Raw genomic sequence first — 17,726 nt, forward strand, 5'->3', positions numbered from 1 at the left:
GTAGTCCGTCGCCGGGCGCAGACGCCGCTGGGAACTGCGGCACGGCGGGCCGGGCCCGGAGGGTGGTCGCCGGGACCCCCACCGCCACCCCACCGCTGGTGGCGCCCCCAAAGCTGCCTCTGGGCTTCGTGCTGTGTGGCGGCCCCAAAACCGCCCCCGGTTTGTGCACCAGGCATCCTCCCCCAACCCCCCCCCCCCCCGTGCCGTGCACCGTGCACGGTCCCCAGGACCCCCCCCCCCCCCCGTGCCGTGCACCGTGCACGGTCCCCAGGACCCCCCCCCCCCCGTGCCGTGCACCGTGCACGGTCCCCAGGACCCCCCCCCCCCCGTGCCGTGCACCGTGCACGGTCCCCAGGACCCCCCCCCCCCCCCGTGCCGTGCACCGTGCACGGTCCCCAGGACCCCCCCCCCCCCCCGTGCCATGCACCGTGCACGGTCCCCAGGACCCCCCCCGTGCCATGCACCGTGCACGGTCCCCAGGACCCCCCCCCCCCGTGCCGTGCACCGTGCACGGTCCCCAGGACCCCCCCCCCCCCCCCGTGCCGTGCACCGTGCACGGTCCCCAGGACCCCCCTCCCCCGTGCCATGCACCGTGCACGGTCCCCAGGACCCCCCCCCCCCGTGCCATGCACCGTGCACGGTCCCCAGGACCCCCCCCCCCCGTGCCGTGCACCGTGCACGGTCCCCAGGACCCCCCCCCCCCCCCGTGCCGTGCACCGTGCACGGTCCCCAGGACCCCCCCCCCCCCCGTGCCGTGCACCGTGCACGGTCCCCAGGACCCCCCCCCCGTGCCGTGCACCGTGCACGGTCCCTGCGTGGGCAAACCCCACTTTGGTGCCGTTTCTGCACGGCCTGCGGCGGCTCGGCCGCGACCCGTCGGTTTAATTTTTCTGCCGCTCCATTGCGATAAAACCGCGCCCCAGCCCCGGGGCGAGGAAAAACCTCCCGCAAGTTGCCCGGTACCAGCGCGGGAGAAAGGGGGAAAGGGCGTTTGCAAGGAAAAGCCGGGTGGAATATACCGTTATTGTTATTATTACTATTACTATTACTAGAATTGCAGCACGTGCCCGGTGCAGTAGGAACTGCCCCACGCGCGGGAAGCCCGGGGGGTCCCCACGGAGGGCGGAGGAATCGCGTCGCCGCCGTGCTGAGTCCTGCCCCCGGCCGCTGAGACCCGGCAGCTCGTGACAGCTGTGGGTCCCCCCCTTCCCCTCCTCCTTCGGCGCGGGCAGGGCAGCGCCGGGACTACAGCTCCCGGCGGGCCGGGCCGAGCCGGGCCGAGCGGAGCTGGGGGGAGCCGAACGGACCGAGTGGGGCCGAACGGGGCCGGGGGGAGCCGAGCGGAGCCGAGTGGGGCCGAACGGAGCCGAGTGGGGCCGAACGGAGCCGAGCGCGGCCGAACGGAGCCGAGCGGCGGGGATCGGGGCCGAGCGCGGCCGGGGGGAGCCGAACGGAGCCGAGCGCGGCCGAACGGAGCCGAGCGCGGCCGAACGGAGCCGAGCTGGCCGGGGGGAGCCGAACGGAGCCGAGCGCGGCCGAACGGAGCCGAGCGCGGTCGGGGGGAGCCGAGCGGGGGGATCGGGGCCGAGCGGAGCGGAGCGGAGCGGGGGGATCGGGGCCGAGCGGGGCGCGGCGGCGCCGCGTCCTCCCGGTGAGGGATGCTGGGGGCGGGCGGGGGCCGGGGCCGCACACGGGAGGCGAAGGTGTTGGGGGACGTTGGGGGGCAGGGATCGGGGGGGCGGGCACTGCGCACGGGAGTGCTCGGGGGGCAGGTACCGGGGGGGGGGTAGCGGGCATGGGGGCATCAGGCATGGGGCAAAGGGAGATGGGGGCACCGGGGCTGGGGGGGACCCGGGGGATGCGGGTACCAGAGGATGCAGGTGCAGGGGGTGTGGGGCCGAGCAGGGATGGGGATAGAGGGGGACGGGGGTACCAAGGGGACGCGGGTACAGGGGGAGGTGGGTACAGGGGGAGGTGGGCACTGGGGGATGTGGGCACTGGGAGAGGTGGGCACTGGGGGAGGTGGGTACTGGGGGAGGTGGGTACTGGGGGACGTGGGTACCGGGGGAGGTGGGTACTGGGGGAGGTGGGTACCGGGGGAGGTGGGTACTGGGGGACATGGGTACCAGGGGAGGTGGGTACTGGGGGAGGTGGGCACTGGGGGATGCGGGTACCAGGGGAGGTGGGTACCGGGGGAGGTGGGTACCAGGGGAGGTGGGTACCGGGGGAGGTGGGCACTGGGGGAGGTGGGCACTGGGGGATGCGGGTACCAGGGGAGGTGGGCACTGGGGGAGGTGGGTACCGGGGGAGGTGGATACTGGGGGACATGGGTACCAGGGGAGGTGGGTACCGGGGGAGGTGGGCACAGGGGGATGCGGGTACCAGGGGAGGTGGGTACTGGGGGAGGTGGGTACCGGCGGAGGTGGGCACTGGGGGAGGTGGGTACCGGGGGAGGTGGGCACTGGGAACACCCCAGCGCCGGCGCCCCAGGCCCGGCAGGGCACCCAGCCACGCCGGCGGCAGCCCCAGGGCGCTCAGCCCCTGTGCGGGGCCGGCCAGGCCCAGGGCTGCCCCGGGACGCTGCCGCCGTGCCGGACCCCCGGCAGCTCGTCGGCGCCGCCTCGTTGAGTCCCGATCCCCCCCCCCCGCCACCGCCTCCATCCCCCGGGCAAGGCGGGCGGCGGGGGGGCAGGGGGGGCACAGGTGGCCGCTAATCCCTAAATCCCCGCGCGCGGGATTAGCGGCCCCCTCGCCCAGGTCACCGAATCCCCGCCGGCGCCGCCTCAGCCTCGATTAACCCCCCCCCAGTCCTCGCTGCCGCGCGCCGGGGGGGGGGTGCTGTCCCCGGGGTGGGGGGCGCCCGGCGGAGCACCCCGCGGCGGCCCATGGCGCTGGTGAAGAGCGGCTGGCTTTGGCGGCAGAGTAAGCGCAGGAGGGCGGCGGGAGGGGGGCCGCGGCTCCGCTCGCTCGGGCGTTTTCTTTGCCGCCGCCGCCGTTTCGGCGCGCGGCCTCTTCCTCCTCCTCCTCCTCCTCGTGCTGCTCGCCGTGTTCCCGCAGGCTCCATCCTGCGCCGCTGGAAGAGGAGCTGGTTCGTCCTCTACCTGGACGGCGGCTTGGTCTACTACCAGGACGAGAGCAGCCGCGCCGCGGAGGGCAGGATGCACGTGCGGCACGGCTGCCGCGGCGTGCGCGCCGGCGCCGCGTGCCGCGGTGAGCCCGGGCCGGCGGCGGGAGCGGCGAGGCCGGGGGCGCGGGGGGGCGGATTCGGCCTCCGACGGAAGCCAAGAAACCGCCGGGAACGAGGCGCCCCGGCGCGGCGCTTTTGCCTTGCAGCGGCGCAGCCGCCCGAGGGGAAGAGCCGCGACTGCCTGCTGGCGCTGGCGCTGCGCGACGGCTCCGCCGCGACGCTGTGCGCCGAGAGCGCCGACGACGCCGTGTAAGGGCCGCCCGGCTCCCGCCCGCGCCCCGCGCGCTCGCCGCGCCGCCCCGGCTCACGGCGCCGTCCCTCTGCTTCCCCCGCAGCGCCTGGAAGGAGGCCGTGCTGGAGGCGAGAGCCACCCCGGTGAGGCCCCCGCGGCAGCGGCGTCGCGGGGCCGGCACCGGCTCCGGGGCCGGGAGCTGCTGCGACCCGCCGGCGGTGCCGCGGGCCCGGTGGGGAAGGGGCACGAGGGACCCGGGGCGACAGGCAGAGTGAAGGGGCCGGGGGCAGAGCTAGGGGGCTGGGGGCAGAGTTAGCGGGCTGGGGGCCGAGTTAGGGGGCCGGGGGGCCGAGCGAAGGGGCCGGGGGCAGAGTTAGGGGGCCAGGGGCCGAGCGAAGGGGCCGGGGGCAGAGTTAGGGGGCCAGGGGCAGAGCGAAGGGGCCGGGGGCAGAGTTAGGGGGCCAGGGGCAGAGCTAGGGGGCTGGGGGCAGAGTTAGGGGGCCGGGGGCCAAGCGAAGGGGCCGGGGGGCCGAGCGAAGGGGCTGGGGGCAGAGTTAGGGGGCCGGGGGCCAAGCGAAGGGGCCGGAGGCAGAGTTAGGGGGCCGGGGGGCCGAGCGAAGGGGCCGGGGGGCAGAGTTAGGGGGCCGGGGGCAGAGCGAAGGGGCCGGGGGCAGAGTTAGGGGGCTGGGGGCAGAGCGAAGGGGCCAGGGGCAGAGTTAGGGGGCCAGGGGCAGAGTTAGGGGGCTGGGGGCAGAGCGAAGGGGCCGGAGGCAGAGTTAGGGGGCCGGGGGCCAAGCGAAGGGGCCGGGGGGCCGAGCGAAGGGGCTGGGGGCAGAGTTAGGGGGCCGGGGGCCAAGCGAAGGGGCCGGAGGCAGAGTTAGGGGGCCGGGGGGCCGAGCGAAGGGGCCGGGGGGCAGAGTTAGGGGGCCGGGGGCAGAGCGAAGGGGCCGGGGGCAGAGTTAGGGGGCTGGGGGCAGAGCGAAGGGGCCAGGGGCAGAGTTAGGGGGCCAGGGGCAGAGTTAGGGGGCTGGGGGCAGAGCGAAGGGGCCGGAGGCAGAGTTAGGGGGCTGGGGGCCGAGCGAAGGGGCCGGGGGCAGAGCGAGGGGGCCGGGGGCAGAGTTAGGGGGCTGGGGGCCGAGCAAAGGGGCCAGGAACAGAGTTAGGGGACCGGGGGCAGAGTTAGGGGGCTGGGGGCCGAGCGAAGGGGCCGGGGGCAGAGTGAAGGGGCCGGGGGCAGAGCGAGGGGGCCGGGGGCAGAGTTAGGGGGCTGGGGGCAGAGCGAGGGGGACGGGGGCAGAGCGAGGGGGCCGGGGGCAGAGTTAGGGGGCTGGGGGCAGAGCGAGGGGGACGGGGGCAGAGCGAGGGGGCCGGGGGCAGAGTTAGGGGGCCGGGGGCAGAGCGAGGGGGACGGGGGCAGAGCGAGGGGGCCGGGGGCAGAGCGAAGGGGCCGGGGGCAGAGTTAGGGGGCTGGGGGCAGAGCGAGGGGGACGGGGGCAGAGCGAGGGGGCCGGGGGCAGAGTTAGGGGGCCGGGGGCAGAGCGAGGGGGACGGGGGCAGAGCGAGGGGGCCGGGGGCAGAGCGAAGGGGCCGGGGGCAGAGTTAGGGGGCTGGGGGCAGAGCGAGGGGGACGGGGGCAGAGCGAGGGGGCCGGGGGCAGAGTTAGGGGGCCGGGGGCAGAGTTAGGGGGACGGGGGCAGAGCGAGGGGGCCGGGGGCAGAGTTAGGGGGCCGGGGGCCGCGCTCGCCCTGCGCGTAGGCAGGTCCATCAGGTGCCTACGCAAACACCCGGCCTGGCCCCCGAGCGCCCCCCCGGCGCCGCCCCCCCGGCGCTGCCCCCCCGGCGGCCGTGCCAGCCCGTCCTCGGTGCCGGGCACCTGAATGCGGCTGCAGCCGCGCGGTCCCGGCGTCCCCGCGGGGACGAGGGGGCTCCGGCCCCGACCGCCGCCGGGGGAAGCCGCGGGGGGAGGCCGGCAGGGGCACGCCGCGCCCCCCTCTTCCCCCCCCAACTCCTGCCCCCCAGGTGCACGTCTACGACCCCTACGACGACGACTACTACCAGACGGTGCCGCTGGACTCGCACCAGGCCGCCTACGTCGGCTCCGGCGGTTACGGGCGCCAGCCCGGAGGTGGGCGCCCGCCGCGCGGCCCCCTCCTCGCCCTCCCCGGCCCGGCCGGACCGGGGGGCGGGTGGGATTTGGTCGCCCCCCCCGGCAACCCGCAGCACGCGACAGCCCCATCGCGGCGGGGTGGGCGAAGCGTCCGGCGGGTCCGAGCTGGCGCCGGAGGCTGCCGGCCGAATCCCCCGCGTCCCTCCCTCTTTTCCCGCGCGGCTCCTGGGATCCCGGGGGGGGGGGGGGGTTGGGAGGATTTGGGTTTTTTTTTTTTTTTTTTTTTTTTTTAATGCCACAGCGGCGCCGCCTTCTGCCTTGCAGCTCCCGGCGGGACGCGCGTGGTCGTCCGCGAGGATCCCTACCGCGTCTCCGGCGACCAGATGGCCCTGGGGCTGCTGGCCGGTGCCGCCACCGGCGCCGCCCTCGGCTCCTTCATGTGGATGCCCTGCTGGTTTTAGGGAGCAGCTCCCGCCCCGGCACCGCTTCGCCCCCCGCCAGCACCCCGAAATAACCCCCGGCGGCGCCCCAAGCGCTGCGGAATAACCCCCCCCCCCCCCCCCCCCCCCGCCCGGCACCGGCACCTCCCCGAACCGCGGCGGGATTTGGAGCGGCGTTTGCTCCCGGGAGCTAACGCGCGAGCGGGAAACCTCCCGCCGGCCCCGTCCTCACCCTCCTTCGGCCTTCCTCCTCCTCCTCCTCCTCCTGCCGCTCCTCCTGCTCGCATCGCCGCCGCTGCCGCCCCCTTCGCATGAACCGCGCTCGGTTTGGAGGGAAGAAAAGAAAAAAACCAAAGAGAACAGGTTACGGGATGGCTAATAAAGGTGTCGCTTCCCGAGCCTGGGTCCGTCCGTGCCCCGCTCCCGAGCGCTCGCGGCCGCCCCGTCCCGGGCCGCCGGCGCCTCGGCGCCGAGGGGGAGATGCCCGACAGCCTCCCTCCCTGCCGCCGGGCCCTCGCCGTCTGGGAAAGGCGCCGGCAGGGCCCGCAGCCCCGCCGCAGTCGGGGAGCGGCGTAGAAACAGCCCGGGGACCTGCAAAGCGGAGGGTGAAGCTCATCCGCCCGCGGCTTTTAGAGGAGCGTTCCCATTCTGGAGCGTTTTCCGAGCGAGGGGTTTGGGTTTTCTCCCGCCGCTGCGCTGCTGCCTGCGCCGCTGCTCTCCGCCGGGATCGAGCTCGGCTTCGCAAGCAGCACCCTCCTTTCGCTGCCCCGGCCGGCCGCCGGCCTCCGAGTCCCTTTTCCCCGGCATCCCCCGGCCCCGCCGAGCCCGCGCGGCTCGCAGCCGCTCCGGCTCCCGGCACGGCGCTCCCGGGGGCTCGGGCTCAAAACCCGCGGGTCGGAGCGAACCCCTCCGCTCCTCACCCCTACTGCCTTTCGAGAAATAAAAGTCAGGGCCGAGCTGCCCGATCCTTCCCAGGAGAAATCCCGGAGCCGCAGGAGCAATTCTCCCCCGGGAGAACTGGCCCAGGGGTCAGAACGGCTGGAAAAACTCCCAAACGATCAGAAACGCGACGGCGCCTGCGTTTTAATTAGCGGTAGCTTTACCGGAGCCCCGCACACGACCCAGGCAGCCGCTGCCGGCGCAGCGCTCTCTCCGCGCGGGGCTGAGGGCGAACGCTCCAAATCGCCTTTAATTTATATCCGGAGCGCGGGCAACGGGTGGCGCGAGCCTGGAAGAGGCGCTGCTCCGACCCAGGCGTCACGGGGTGGGTGGGGATGGAGAAGGTGGCCGAGAGGAGAAAGCGAGACGATCGTCAACGCGCCGCACACGCGCCGGCCGGCTCTTCCCTTAGCTCCAGAGCTTCTCCCCAGCCACAGCGTTCAAGGGTCTTTCTTGCCTGTCCATCCTCCGGAAGGTCCATCCAGCCCCGAGGGGAGCGCGCCCGAGCGAGCCGAAGGGGCTGCAGGCCGCCGGCGGGGCTGCAGGCCGCCGGCGGGGCCGCGGCCCGGGCCGGCACCGCGGGCTTGCCCTGCTGCCCTGCAGCAGACCCCGGGCAAGGAGACACCAAGGAGGACGGGGCCTGCGAGCAGCGTCTCCGGTACCGGTGGTCACGCGCCCGCTCCGCTCCGGTCTCGCCTCCCGCAACGCTTAAAGCCCGAAAGGCGCGAGCAAGAGGAAGCCGAAGAGGGGCGTCCTCGTTCCCTTCGCCCCCACGGCCCTGCAGGTCGATGGACACGCTAAGAGACGAGACCCAGAGCTTTCCAATGAGACGGGTATTTATTTAGTTCAAGCGCTAAGGATTCCTCGTCGTTGTTTCATATTATCAAACAGAGCTGAGGTACCAGTGACATTCCGACATGAAGAAAAGGAACCTTTTTTTTCCCCCTTATACAATTTCTTCAACTACTTGTATCAAGACAGAGAGTGAGCAATGGATAGCCGCGTAATGCACCGTACAACAATCAAGCCAGAGTGCGGAGGAGAAAAGAAACAGAGCAGAAACCTTCACTGTTTTCCAAGTCACCTTAAAAGAAAGGGAAAAAAATAGAAAACCCTGTTCCCATGGTTCTACTGGCCATGTTGATGGAGCAAAGTAAAAATAAACCCCAAAGGCTGGAGACAGACGGCGCGAGGAACTGTGGTACAAAAATGAGACCGTGTTGCTCCTGGGCTCACTTGGCAAGTGTCCTTTCTCTAGAGATCTGGGGAAGTACTAGGAGAAGACTGAATCCTGGAGTCCCGTTACACACTGGCCTCAACAAGCATATACATTAAACACACCCGGCTGTCCCCAGTGGACCTCAGGACCTTCCTGGGACACCCACCAGTGCCCAACAAGGGACAGCTCACCCTTGTCCCTGCGATCGCGGTCCGCGCTGTGTTGAATACAGGACTCGTGGCCACGTGCTCTTCTGGGCCTCTTCTAGAGGAGAGTTAAAACGGGCTCGTTCAACAAACCTGCTCCCGGACGCGTAGCAGCTTCCATCAGAAGCAGCGGGACCGCTCATGCACCCAAGCCTTACGCCACAAGCCAGCTCCTTGCAGATCCAGCGTTTCAGGCTTGTTACTACGAGGAGCAGCAGGCTCGGGTTCTACCGGGGAGCAGAGAAAGCACGCATTTGTGGAAAGGAGCCAAACGACGCCCAACACAAGTTGTGTGAAGAACCAGAGGGAGAAAAAAAAAATCAAAACCAACAAGCAGCAAGATGGACCATTTTTGCACAGTTAAGAACAGTACAATACAGGAAAAGTAGCCAGGTTTCCTTCCCCCCAAGAGTTTCTTTTAAATAAAGAATGATCCTTCGTCACATATCATTGATGTTTATTTCAAGACATGCCACGTCAAAAAAACTCGCCTTTAATATTGCATTATAAAAGCACTTTACATCTCATCCTGCCTTTAAGTTATCGTTGTGCAGAGTTGCTACAAACCCAGGTTAGGACACGAGTTTTAACCTTCATTCCAAGAATGAAGAAACCCCAATCTTTCATGCCCATTTCCTGGTGAAAGTGGTGGTGAGGACGATTCCCTTCTCTTCCCCGGTTGGTTATTTTTTCGGTGGTAGAGGGGCAGAAGAGAACGATGGAGGAGCCTGAATATTTGCTTGCAATTGTTCGCTAAGTAGCAATCGCAACAGACTCGCAAATTCTTTCCTGCACTGTAACTCAGCCGTATCCGCCCAGCAAACAATGTATTTACAATTGTGTTTATTAACTTACACAGCAACTTCACAATGACTAGTAAAGATTAAAAGGGTGCACTTCTAGTGTGTCCGATCCTGTGTTTCCGGGGCAGCTACGCCTCACGACATCAGCAAAGCTCTGAACAGATTCGGCCGCAAAACAAAACCAAACCAAAAATTACCGAAAATAGTAAAAAATTAAACAAAGAAATAAATACCGAAGAAAACTGGTTAACAGTAAGCCTAGTTAAATAGAAAACTAAGTTACTAGTTATTTAACCAAACTATACAGATCTAGTGAAAAAACTAAACCAACTCAGAAGACTGAACATAAAAAATGCTAAAAAAATGAAGGCATAGATCTGCATAATCCTAAATCAGTTTCCATCCTATTAAATTCCTTCCTTTCCACCTAAGATCTTTCATCTAGATTCCTGTACGATTAAAGTTAACACCCCTTCCCCTAGTCCACCTATGACCACGCTACGGAAAAGCACGTGCAATTCCTCCTTAAATTGCTCCCTCCATCCCAGTCTTTAACTGGCCTCTTACCAGAGCGTTTCTATTCATTTATTTAACTGCTGCTTCATCTTTTTGCCAAATTTGAGTGTTCCAATCAACTTAAGATGCTTTTAGTGCCAGTCTTGAATTCATTTAAAGTTTCTCCTTTCTTAAAAGAAGCAAAATGCTTTCTCCTCGGAACAACTGAAACGTTACATTCCAATCTCTCAAGTAGTAATAATTTACTTTATTGGTGTTCTACATAAAAGGAAAAAAATGCTCTTAAAACTCGCTGTGCACCCAAAACATGTTTCCTTGTTTCTCGCAAGTGTTTTGCTAATGCACGTCCACCCTCCCCTTCTCCCCCGAGATCCTCCAGAAGCCATCCATCCAGTTCAGAAAGACGCTTCGTATTTCTCAGTACGCTTTCTTGGAAACGTGTTCGCGTTGCCTCTGCAAGAACTAAAAAATCCAGTAGCCTTTTATGATATCAAAACCCCTGCTAACATTCGTTCCTAAAAACACATGGGGTTTGAACACCATTCAGACTATCTCTGCTCAAAAGATTAAGAGCCTGGTTTTATTTTTTTATTATATGGATAGCATTTAACCCTTGGCATATGCCTCCTCTGCCTGCATTTTCAACTGCTGTCTAGTCATTTCCAGTTTGTTAGAGAAATCAAATGGGTAAGCTCTGCAAGCATTATTCTGCACATACATCTCACTAAGTCCAATTCAAAACTTGCTCAGTTTCCATCATTTCAAAGTGCAATATCATAACATATTAAAAAAGGAACAAATATTAAGAAATTGTACCTATCTTTTTAAAGTTATAACTAGAATATGCTGGAATATTTTGGCTTTTTCTTATAAATAATGAAGACACTGACATTTTTCTTTGTGTGTGTGTGCTTGTGAAGCTAATAGATCATCTCCACGAGACAGCCAGCGATGATGAACTGCAATACGTTATTACTGAAAGGGGAAGGTTCAAGCCAATATTCACACTGCAGTCAATGAAGAGTAAAGGGAGGGAAAGCAGTGATGTTCTGGAGAAAGGTAGAAGCCACGTGGTATTAGCAGGAACAGCCTCCTTCACTGACAGGCTGCTCTTGAGGCTTTTCCAGTTTTATGTCAATCACTGGAAGAAATAAGTTAAGGCAAACAGACACCTGACTCTGTTTCCCTACCAGCAGAGTTGCATCTGACGGCAGCCTGCTCTAAAACAGTCTCATACCGTACCGGGGCAGGGTTTTCACAGGCGTTTTCAGGAGCACTTTACACACATAAGTACCTGTATTCCCCAAGGAAACAAACAGTTCTTCATGCTCTCAACAAGATTAGCTTCAAACAGGAGTCAAGATATATTTCTTAGCAGCCCCTCTCACCCTGGCACTAAGTTTTTGCTGGATACCTAAGAACAAGGCGACACCAGATTCCAGCTGCTCCCGAAAGCCCTGAGGCACACTCTCCAATCAGCGTCTGCTCTTCCTCACCGACCCCCCAGTTATCCTCTTGTTCTGACATGATTGCTACAGCTGGTAGCGAAAGACATAAACTGAGGGTCTGATAACTGTTTCCAAAGGGAAGCAATAATGACCTGGAAATCCAGTTTCAAATTGTGCTAGATTCATATTTCACCTGCCACCACAGACCAGCAGCACCTCTAGCTGGTGGTCCACCCCTTGCAAAGACAGCTAATATCCAGCAACAACATAAGGTCACCGAAGAGCTCTGCGCTCTTAAACAGCCCCTCACAAGCTATTCCCTTTGTGGCAGATTCCCAACTTGATGCTCCGCAGCTGTGATGTTTGTGTGTCCTTCCACAGGAGCTTTGAACACTAATCCCCAAACACATCAACTCATGGCAGCTCAGTGCAAGCCCCAAGCATTTCTCTTATCAGTTAATACAGAGGCAAACATGGTACCCAGTTGCTAATTCCAACTTATCTCTTTAGGGGCTGAAGTCACTCTTTACAGAGGTTAGGAGAAAAACAAACATGAAGAGGGGAAACAAAAGACCAAGAATTCAGTTCATACACTTGGTCCTTTGGTTTGGCTGATCTAAACCTCTATAGCTATTTGAGAGATGCTGGAAATGAGCAGCACCACCACAGAGCACGAGCAGTTCAAGATCCTTGAAACCTCTGGGTTCTGCAGAAGAGCCTATGGAGAACCCCCACCATTAACCCTGACACAGCTGTTTGGGAGACAATCATATTCAATTCTTGCTGTCTGCAGTCTGCAGGAAGGCAAATTCAAAGCGCCCTTATTACACTTCCACTTAAGGACTAGTGAACAAACTCCCTGATAGGAGAGCTCCCACAGGCCCATCAGCCAGCGCCCGTCAATTCTACCACCATCCTCCCATTAATAAAAATGGTTGCTAATTAATCTTTCCGTGAACTGCACAGGGAACTATTTTTGATCAGTCAAATACTGCGCAGAGCTTGCGCCTTAGCAGCTGCTGTCCTCAGTTTCCCAGATCCTTTCCCCTCTGCAGCAGGATGCACTACGGAGGCTCTATTTCCAGCATTAAGTGTGGCCTTGCCTGTATTTCCTGCCACATCCTTCTTCCAAATCACTACTCCTCCTCCATTTACTGGCTGCCAGCTACACGATCCCTGCCACCGACAAATGTGACGACCCCAAAAGTTCCTCTCAGGGTCACATTTTAGCATTAGCATCTCACTGACTCTTTCAGACAAGATACAATACAATTTCTGCTTGGACTACGAAAGTCTGCTCTTGCATTACCTTTCCTCTCTAAGGAAAGCAAGCAGAAATGGATAGTTGGGCAGAGCAGAAATTCTAGGAATGAGCTACCTTATTCACAGACCTCTTCCACTGTAAGACCTACACTGCACAGCTGCAGCAATAGGCCGGATTTTGAAGCTACCTTGCTTGGAGCAGAGACCTCCAAGACGTCCCTTCTGATCTGGGTTATTCCCAGACTCTGTAAACCTCTACAAGAGCCACAGACTCTTGGCAGTTCTCTTCACAGCCAGTTTCTCCCATTCTGTGGTGTCCCCTTCCCTCCTCACACCCAATCTGTGCAAACACTAAGTGAAAAATCCTTCTGGTCTGTCTGTACCCCTCTGCTGTTGTCCCTCCTCCCCCTTTCATTCAGCTGTGCTCACTTCCAAGCTATTTCGCAGCCCTCACCATCTCTGCATCCTTCACTTTATCACCGTTAACTCCCCTAGTCCCAGCCTACCTTCCCACCAGGCCTTCTTCCTCCTTACTCCCAGCTTGGAGCACTATCACTATAAGCTGATTGAGTAGACAACGGTTCCTCCTTCTTCTTCATCTTTGTTATTCAGGGCCTGCATCTTCCTCGTTTGTGATAACGCCTGGCAGTGCTTTGCCACCAGTGAATCACAGCACAAACCACAGAAAGGATACTGTCTTCTCTACTTTTGTCTTGTGTGCTTTCCATTCCAGGCAAGGCAGCTGCCACGCGTCGGAAAAGCTGGAAAAAAATACGTAAGAAGCAGATCAAAACAATTGTGTTTTAAAGAGGGCACCGCAGCTGATACAGTTCAAACACAATGCTTCAATACATCCTCCAGTACTATTTACACTACTTAAACCCAAAGCCTGACACCAAATACAACCTTTATTCCTAGAGAACTGCAAACCCCATCTTTGTTATTATTGAAGATAAAGTGCTACTGGCTACGAGCATCAAATCTTCTGTCACCTCTGCAAACATGTTTGGAATCCAGGATTTTCATCTCAGCTCTGCCACAGCCTTATTCGAGATCACGACCGCTTCCCCACACGTCAGGTGAGAGCTCGACCTTCGCATCTCCACGGAGTATTAGTTACCCAGCAGTATGGGCACGCTGTTAAGAGTCAAATAAAAGGTTCACCTTGCCCTGCTGACTGTCCTCAAACATGAGCCAAGCAGACACCTACAGAAGTGTCAGAATAGGGCAAGCATGTGACATCCCCACAGCACCTTCTTCCAGGCCCCACGTATCTGCGGCTCAGGCACGCCATGAGCCAGACGAAGGATCTTTAAGATCCCTCAAAGGTTTCTCTTTCAGGAATCTGCCCAACCCTCTTCTGAACCCACTGCAACTTTCAGTATCCACTGTGTCATGTGGCACGCCCAGCCCATACTCAGGGCACGCGACGCAAAACGAGATCCAGCGTCAAATGTGCTTGCAATCCCAGAGAAGTCAAGCACCCTTCCACCTCGCACTTGAGCACTATCTCCAGTTTTCCAGTAAGCTCTAAACTCTCTTGCCCGGTTTATTCAACTTGAAGGATGCTGAACAGGAAAGCTGAACAGGACCAACTTCATCTGCATTTTCTACCTTTGTGCCCTTTCTTTTTACGAAGTAAGGCTCAAGCTTGTGTTTTCCACCACAAAGCATTTTCCTCAGTCCTTCGAGCAAGGAGCCTGCCGTGACTGTCATGAAGAAACAGTCAAGAGGTCTGCCTATGAGAGTTCACTTCAGTTTTCCTGAGCCTATGTTTTTGCCTGCACAAGAACAGCATGTGAAGCACTGTCCTGCTGAGTGTCATTTCTCAAAGAAGTCGCTGTGTTAGACTGGTAGGAACCACATAGGCTTCAACAGCAGCGTTCTGCTTTTTATGCACCTTGACGAGCATGTGTGCAGGAGGGAGGGAACAGGACAAACAGACAGACAGATCTAGTCTCCTTTGTGGTTCTTCTGGATCATCAGATGATTACCTACTTGATTTTTTTTACCTTTGGAGTACAGTCCTAGCTGTCGAGTTTTGGTCTTGTGCTGATGTCCTCAGCATGTGCCCAGACATAAAAGCTGACATGCACCGAATTAGTTTCATTTGCAAAGTTACAGCCATTGTTACTACTACGTACTTCTTGCTTCCACATCACCAAGCCTCCAAGATGCTGGACTGGAAGTTTCCAAGTACTCAACAGCTCTAATCAGAGCATTAATATCACCCTACCACGTACCTGATGGCAACTCAGGAGTCTCCAAATGCTTTGTGCAAGTTTTGACACCAGCTGCCTGAAACGCCTGGGTCATGTTAGCCTTCATGTGTTAAAGGGACACCACTGCCTCCTAGCTCCGTCTTCTCCTCGAATGACACAACGCTAAACCACTTGCTGCTCCCAGTGACCCACTTTCCACAGGGAACTGAGCCAGCCTGTTATGAACGTAGGTACGTGAACAGCTTTGCAGATGAGGGCCTAAAAGCTTTTGCAGATTTGGCCCTTAGTGTCCAAACGATGCTGAAAAGACAATAAGACAATTTTTCTGGCTTGACAAGTACTGCCCAAGTTAATCAAGAGCAAGCTCTCCGATCTGTCAGACGGGGATATGATCTTTGCAGGGCAAGACTACAAAATGCACCACGCTCACTGGTGTCTGACCTTTGCTGTCACCACTATTTGTTACTGGCTGAAAAGACAGCTATGTAAGCAGAGGATAAAACTGAGAGGTATAAAAAGGCAAAGCCACTTTCCTCCATGATTTCCTTCATCTCCCTCATAACTGCTCTAAGAAACCCTTTCCTATACCCTCACTCATTTCTCCCCACCAACAGCAGCACCACTTGGTGGGTGCATGCTAAAATGTGGACTGAGACCAGGATGCAGGTCCTGTGAAGCCAATGCTTGATATATCTTATTGAAGGCTAAATTTTAGCTAATAATTTCAAAGCAAAAAACCTTAGTATCCCCATCTAAGTTTCTATTTAATTTTGCCATTATCCAGAGCCACCCACCCACCCTTATTGAAAACTTTACCTAAATTCTCATAATCCAACAACAAAGTAACACAGATTGTGTCAGAATTACAGATGTTAAACTGAATTAACCATCAACGCTGAACATAGAGCAGGAGTAACAACCGCTCAAAGGTATAAAAAAGCAAGAGGGACTTGCTGGTCAGAATTAAATTAACAAGGAACTTTAACATACAGAAGCTAGACGTGGATCTTGCTGCAATCCTTGTATCACGAAGTCCTATCAGTTGGTTCACCACTTCTAGTTACTCCATCTGCTTTCCTCTGCCTTTCCAGTCTCACTAGCATCCTTCACTCCTAACTCCGCTTGAAAAAGCGGCACAACTACCATTTTGTACGACGGCATTATAAAACAGGTCAGACATGGGCACTTTGGTTTATAATGAAACAATGAAACAAGGGAGAGAAAAGATGCTGCAAATTTTCAGAGCAATCTCCTGTCATAACCTCATTGTCAGCATTATTTTCCTTGCCATTCCAATCAGGTAACTGCCAGAGGACAGCACTGCCAACCTTATTAGTTTTATTAATTTTCAGAAGGAGCCTCATTCACTCAGGATAAACTGGGACCATTCATTATGCTTTCTGCATCTTGAAGATGATCAATGAAGTAACTGAGATTCAATCTCCTCTTCCTCTGGAAGCCTTAAAAGTTTCAGTACTATATTTGAATCCACAATTGCTTTGGACTCCACGCTGTCTCTGCCTTTAATAGCCTTCAATAAACTTCCCAACTCAACCATATTCAGGTACCAGAAGGTTTGGACTCTCTTTTGTCACAAAGCTTTGTCCCCAGGTATTGCTCCTAATCTCAAAACGTTCAATATGCAGTGAGTTTTCGCATGCTAATTAACAGATCTCAATTGCATTTCTATTCAGGCAGACACCTTTGCGACCAGCTTCTGGGTAGAAAAAAAAAGTCTTACGGGACAACCACCAGACTGAGTCGCAAAACAACACATACTCAAATACTATCTACAGTTACGCCTTCAGAAGCCCGTTGGTATGCTGTCAATACAGTAAACTCTGCTCCCCTCAGATCCAGCTATGACGTGTTGTTTCAATCACTGTTAGTTCTGCAGGGGACGACCTGTTAAATATCTCCCCTCTCCAACCTGCACTTCCCTGCTACTATAGGGGCAGTACATTAAAGGTAGAGAACGGAGCAAATTAGCTTATCTATCCCTACGCCACACTAAGAGACATTTAGTGAAGAATAATAAGCCTGAAATAGTTCTACAGTTATGGCAGCAACCCAGCCAAGATACTGTTGAAGAGGGAAATTCAACATCCCCTGTCATACCACCTCTTACCTCTTCTAAAGATCTGAAAGCTTCCTCAGCTTTACTCATTCTCACAGGTCGCTCACTGGACACTGGAATACCTTCACCTCGCAGCCACGGAGCTGAAGCCAAGTTAAAGGACTTGCTCCAAACTGCAAAGCTGGTCTATTGCAAGAGATGCAGCTCTCGGGATGGTATCTTCAGTACTGAATGATCAAGTAATGGATAAAAAGCTACTAAGGGTGTGGAACGGGCTGCAAACTACAGGCCATCTGGGGCTGAGGAGGTTTAGAAGTGCACGTTTCAAACGCAGGCAGAAGAGACCTGAGGACCAGAACACACTACACTTCCGAAAAACGTGGCTCCTGCTTTTTTGTCTCTATTTGCAGAAGGGTCTAAAGAATGATTTTGACCCAATTCTTGATGCATGTGGTTTGTGGGGAAAAAGAAATATTTCCCCCTTCACTTTTAAGGATGGATATCAGAACTTACTACAGCCCTACTAGACTATCTAAATTAGGATGATCACTTGATATCTTTGCTCTGAAAGAAAGAAGAAAATACATCAGCTCATAGAATTCTTTGCTGATTCCACGTGCTTTGAGATCCTAGGTCGAAACAGCACAATAAAACTTATTTATTAATTGTGAAGTTGTCTTGTGCTTACTCCCCCCTTCTTCAATATATATTTATGAACACTAAACATTCAGGATGCACTTTACACCAGGGAGGAGTATGTTCTTTAAAAAAAAAAGTTCAGTTGATGAGAACCAACTGGATTACTGCATTTAAACCAAGCTGTTGACAGTAAGAATAAATGTATAAAATACAGTAATCCCCTCTTTACATTAAGGCCAAGAACAAAATTATGACTTCAGTTGTATTTCTCCCAAAAATTATTGGGCTAAAACGGAATTTGGCAAATAAGAAAATCAACTTTCCTTGTTATTAACTTTCTGCTTATCAGTCAGAGCATATGTGAACAAATCCAATTAGGGAAACTTCGTGATGGCTAAAAGCAGCCTTCTATGCAGGGACTTTACTAT

The 17,726-nt window shown here is 57.4% G+C and overlaps 2 protein-coding genes across 6 annotated transcripts in view; one reads left to right on the forward strand and one right to left on the reverse strand.

The window, feature by feature from the left end:
* Window positions 1–1,570: 1,570 nt before the first annotated feature.
* PLEKHB1 (pleckstrin homology domain containing B1) lies at window positions 1,571–6,364 on the forward strand. 3 transcript variants are annotated; one of them, XM_062578380.1, is made up of 7 exons: window positions 1,571–1,651; window positions 2,742–2,922; window positions 3,058–3,210; window positions 3,334–3,436; window positions 3,523–3,562; window positions 5,439–5,544; window positions 5,851–6,364. In XM_062578380.1, exons 2-7 carry the CDS (start codon window positions 2,886–2,888, stop codon window positions 5,985–5,987), a joined length of 576 nt encoding a protein of 191 aa, XP_062434364.1. In that variant the 5' UTR covers window positions 1,571–1,651; window positions 2,742–2,885; the 3' UTR covers window positions 5,988–6,364. The 3 variants fall into 3 exon arrangements, with proteins under 3 accessions (XP_062434364.1, XP_062434382.1, XP_062434373.1); XM_062578398.1 differs by having other exon boundaries at window positions 1,605–1,651; window positions 2,758–2,922; XM_062578389.1 differs by lacking the exon at window positions 1,571–1,651 and having other exon boundaries at window positions 2,520–2,922.
* Window positions 6,365–8,770: 2,406 nt separating this feature from the next.
* The window catches only part of RAB6A (RAB6A, member RAS oncogene family), a 64,838-nt gene continuing 55,882 nt past the window's right edge, over window positions 8,771–17,726 (reverse strand). For all 3 annotated transcript variants that reach the window (XM_062567470.1, XM_062567469.1, XM_062567468.1), the window contains 2 exons: window positions 13,055–13,121; window positions 8,771–10,790 (listed from right to left, as the gene is read on the reverse strand). In XM_062567470.1, the coding sequence (XP_062423454.1) occupies window positions 10,726–10,790; window positions 13,055–13,121 (132 nt within the window). In that variant the 3' untranslated portion in view covers window positions 8,771–10,725. The remainder of the gene's footprint in view (window positions 10,791–13,054; window positions 13,122–17,726) is intronic.

The sequence above is a fragment of the Rhea pennata genome, chromosome 1, assembly GCF_028389875.1.
Source record: "Rhea pennata isolate bPtePen1 chromosome 1, bPtePen1.pri, whole genome shotgun sequence".
Lineage (NCBI taxonomy): Eukaryota > Metazoa > Chordata > Aves > Rheiformes > Rheidae > Rhea > Rhea pennata.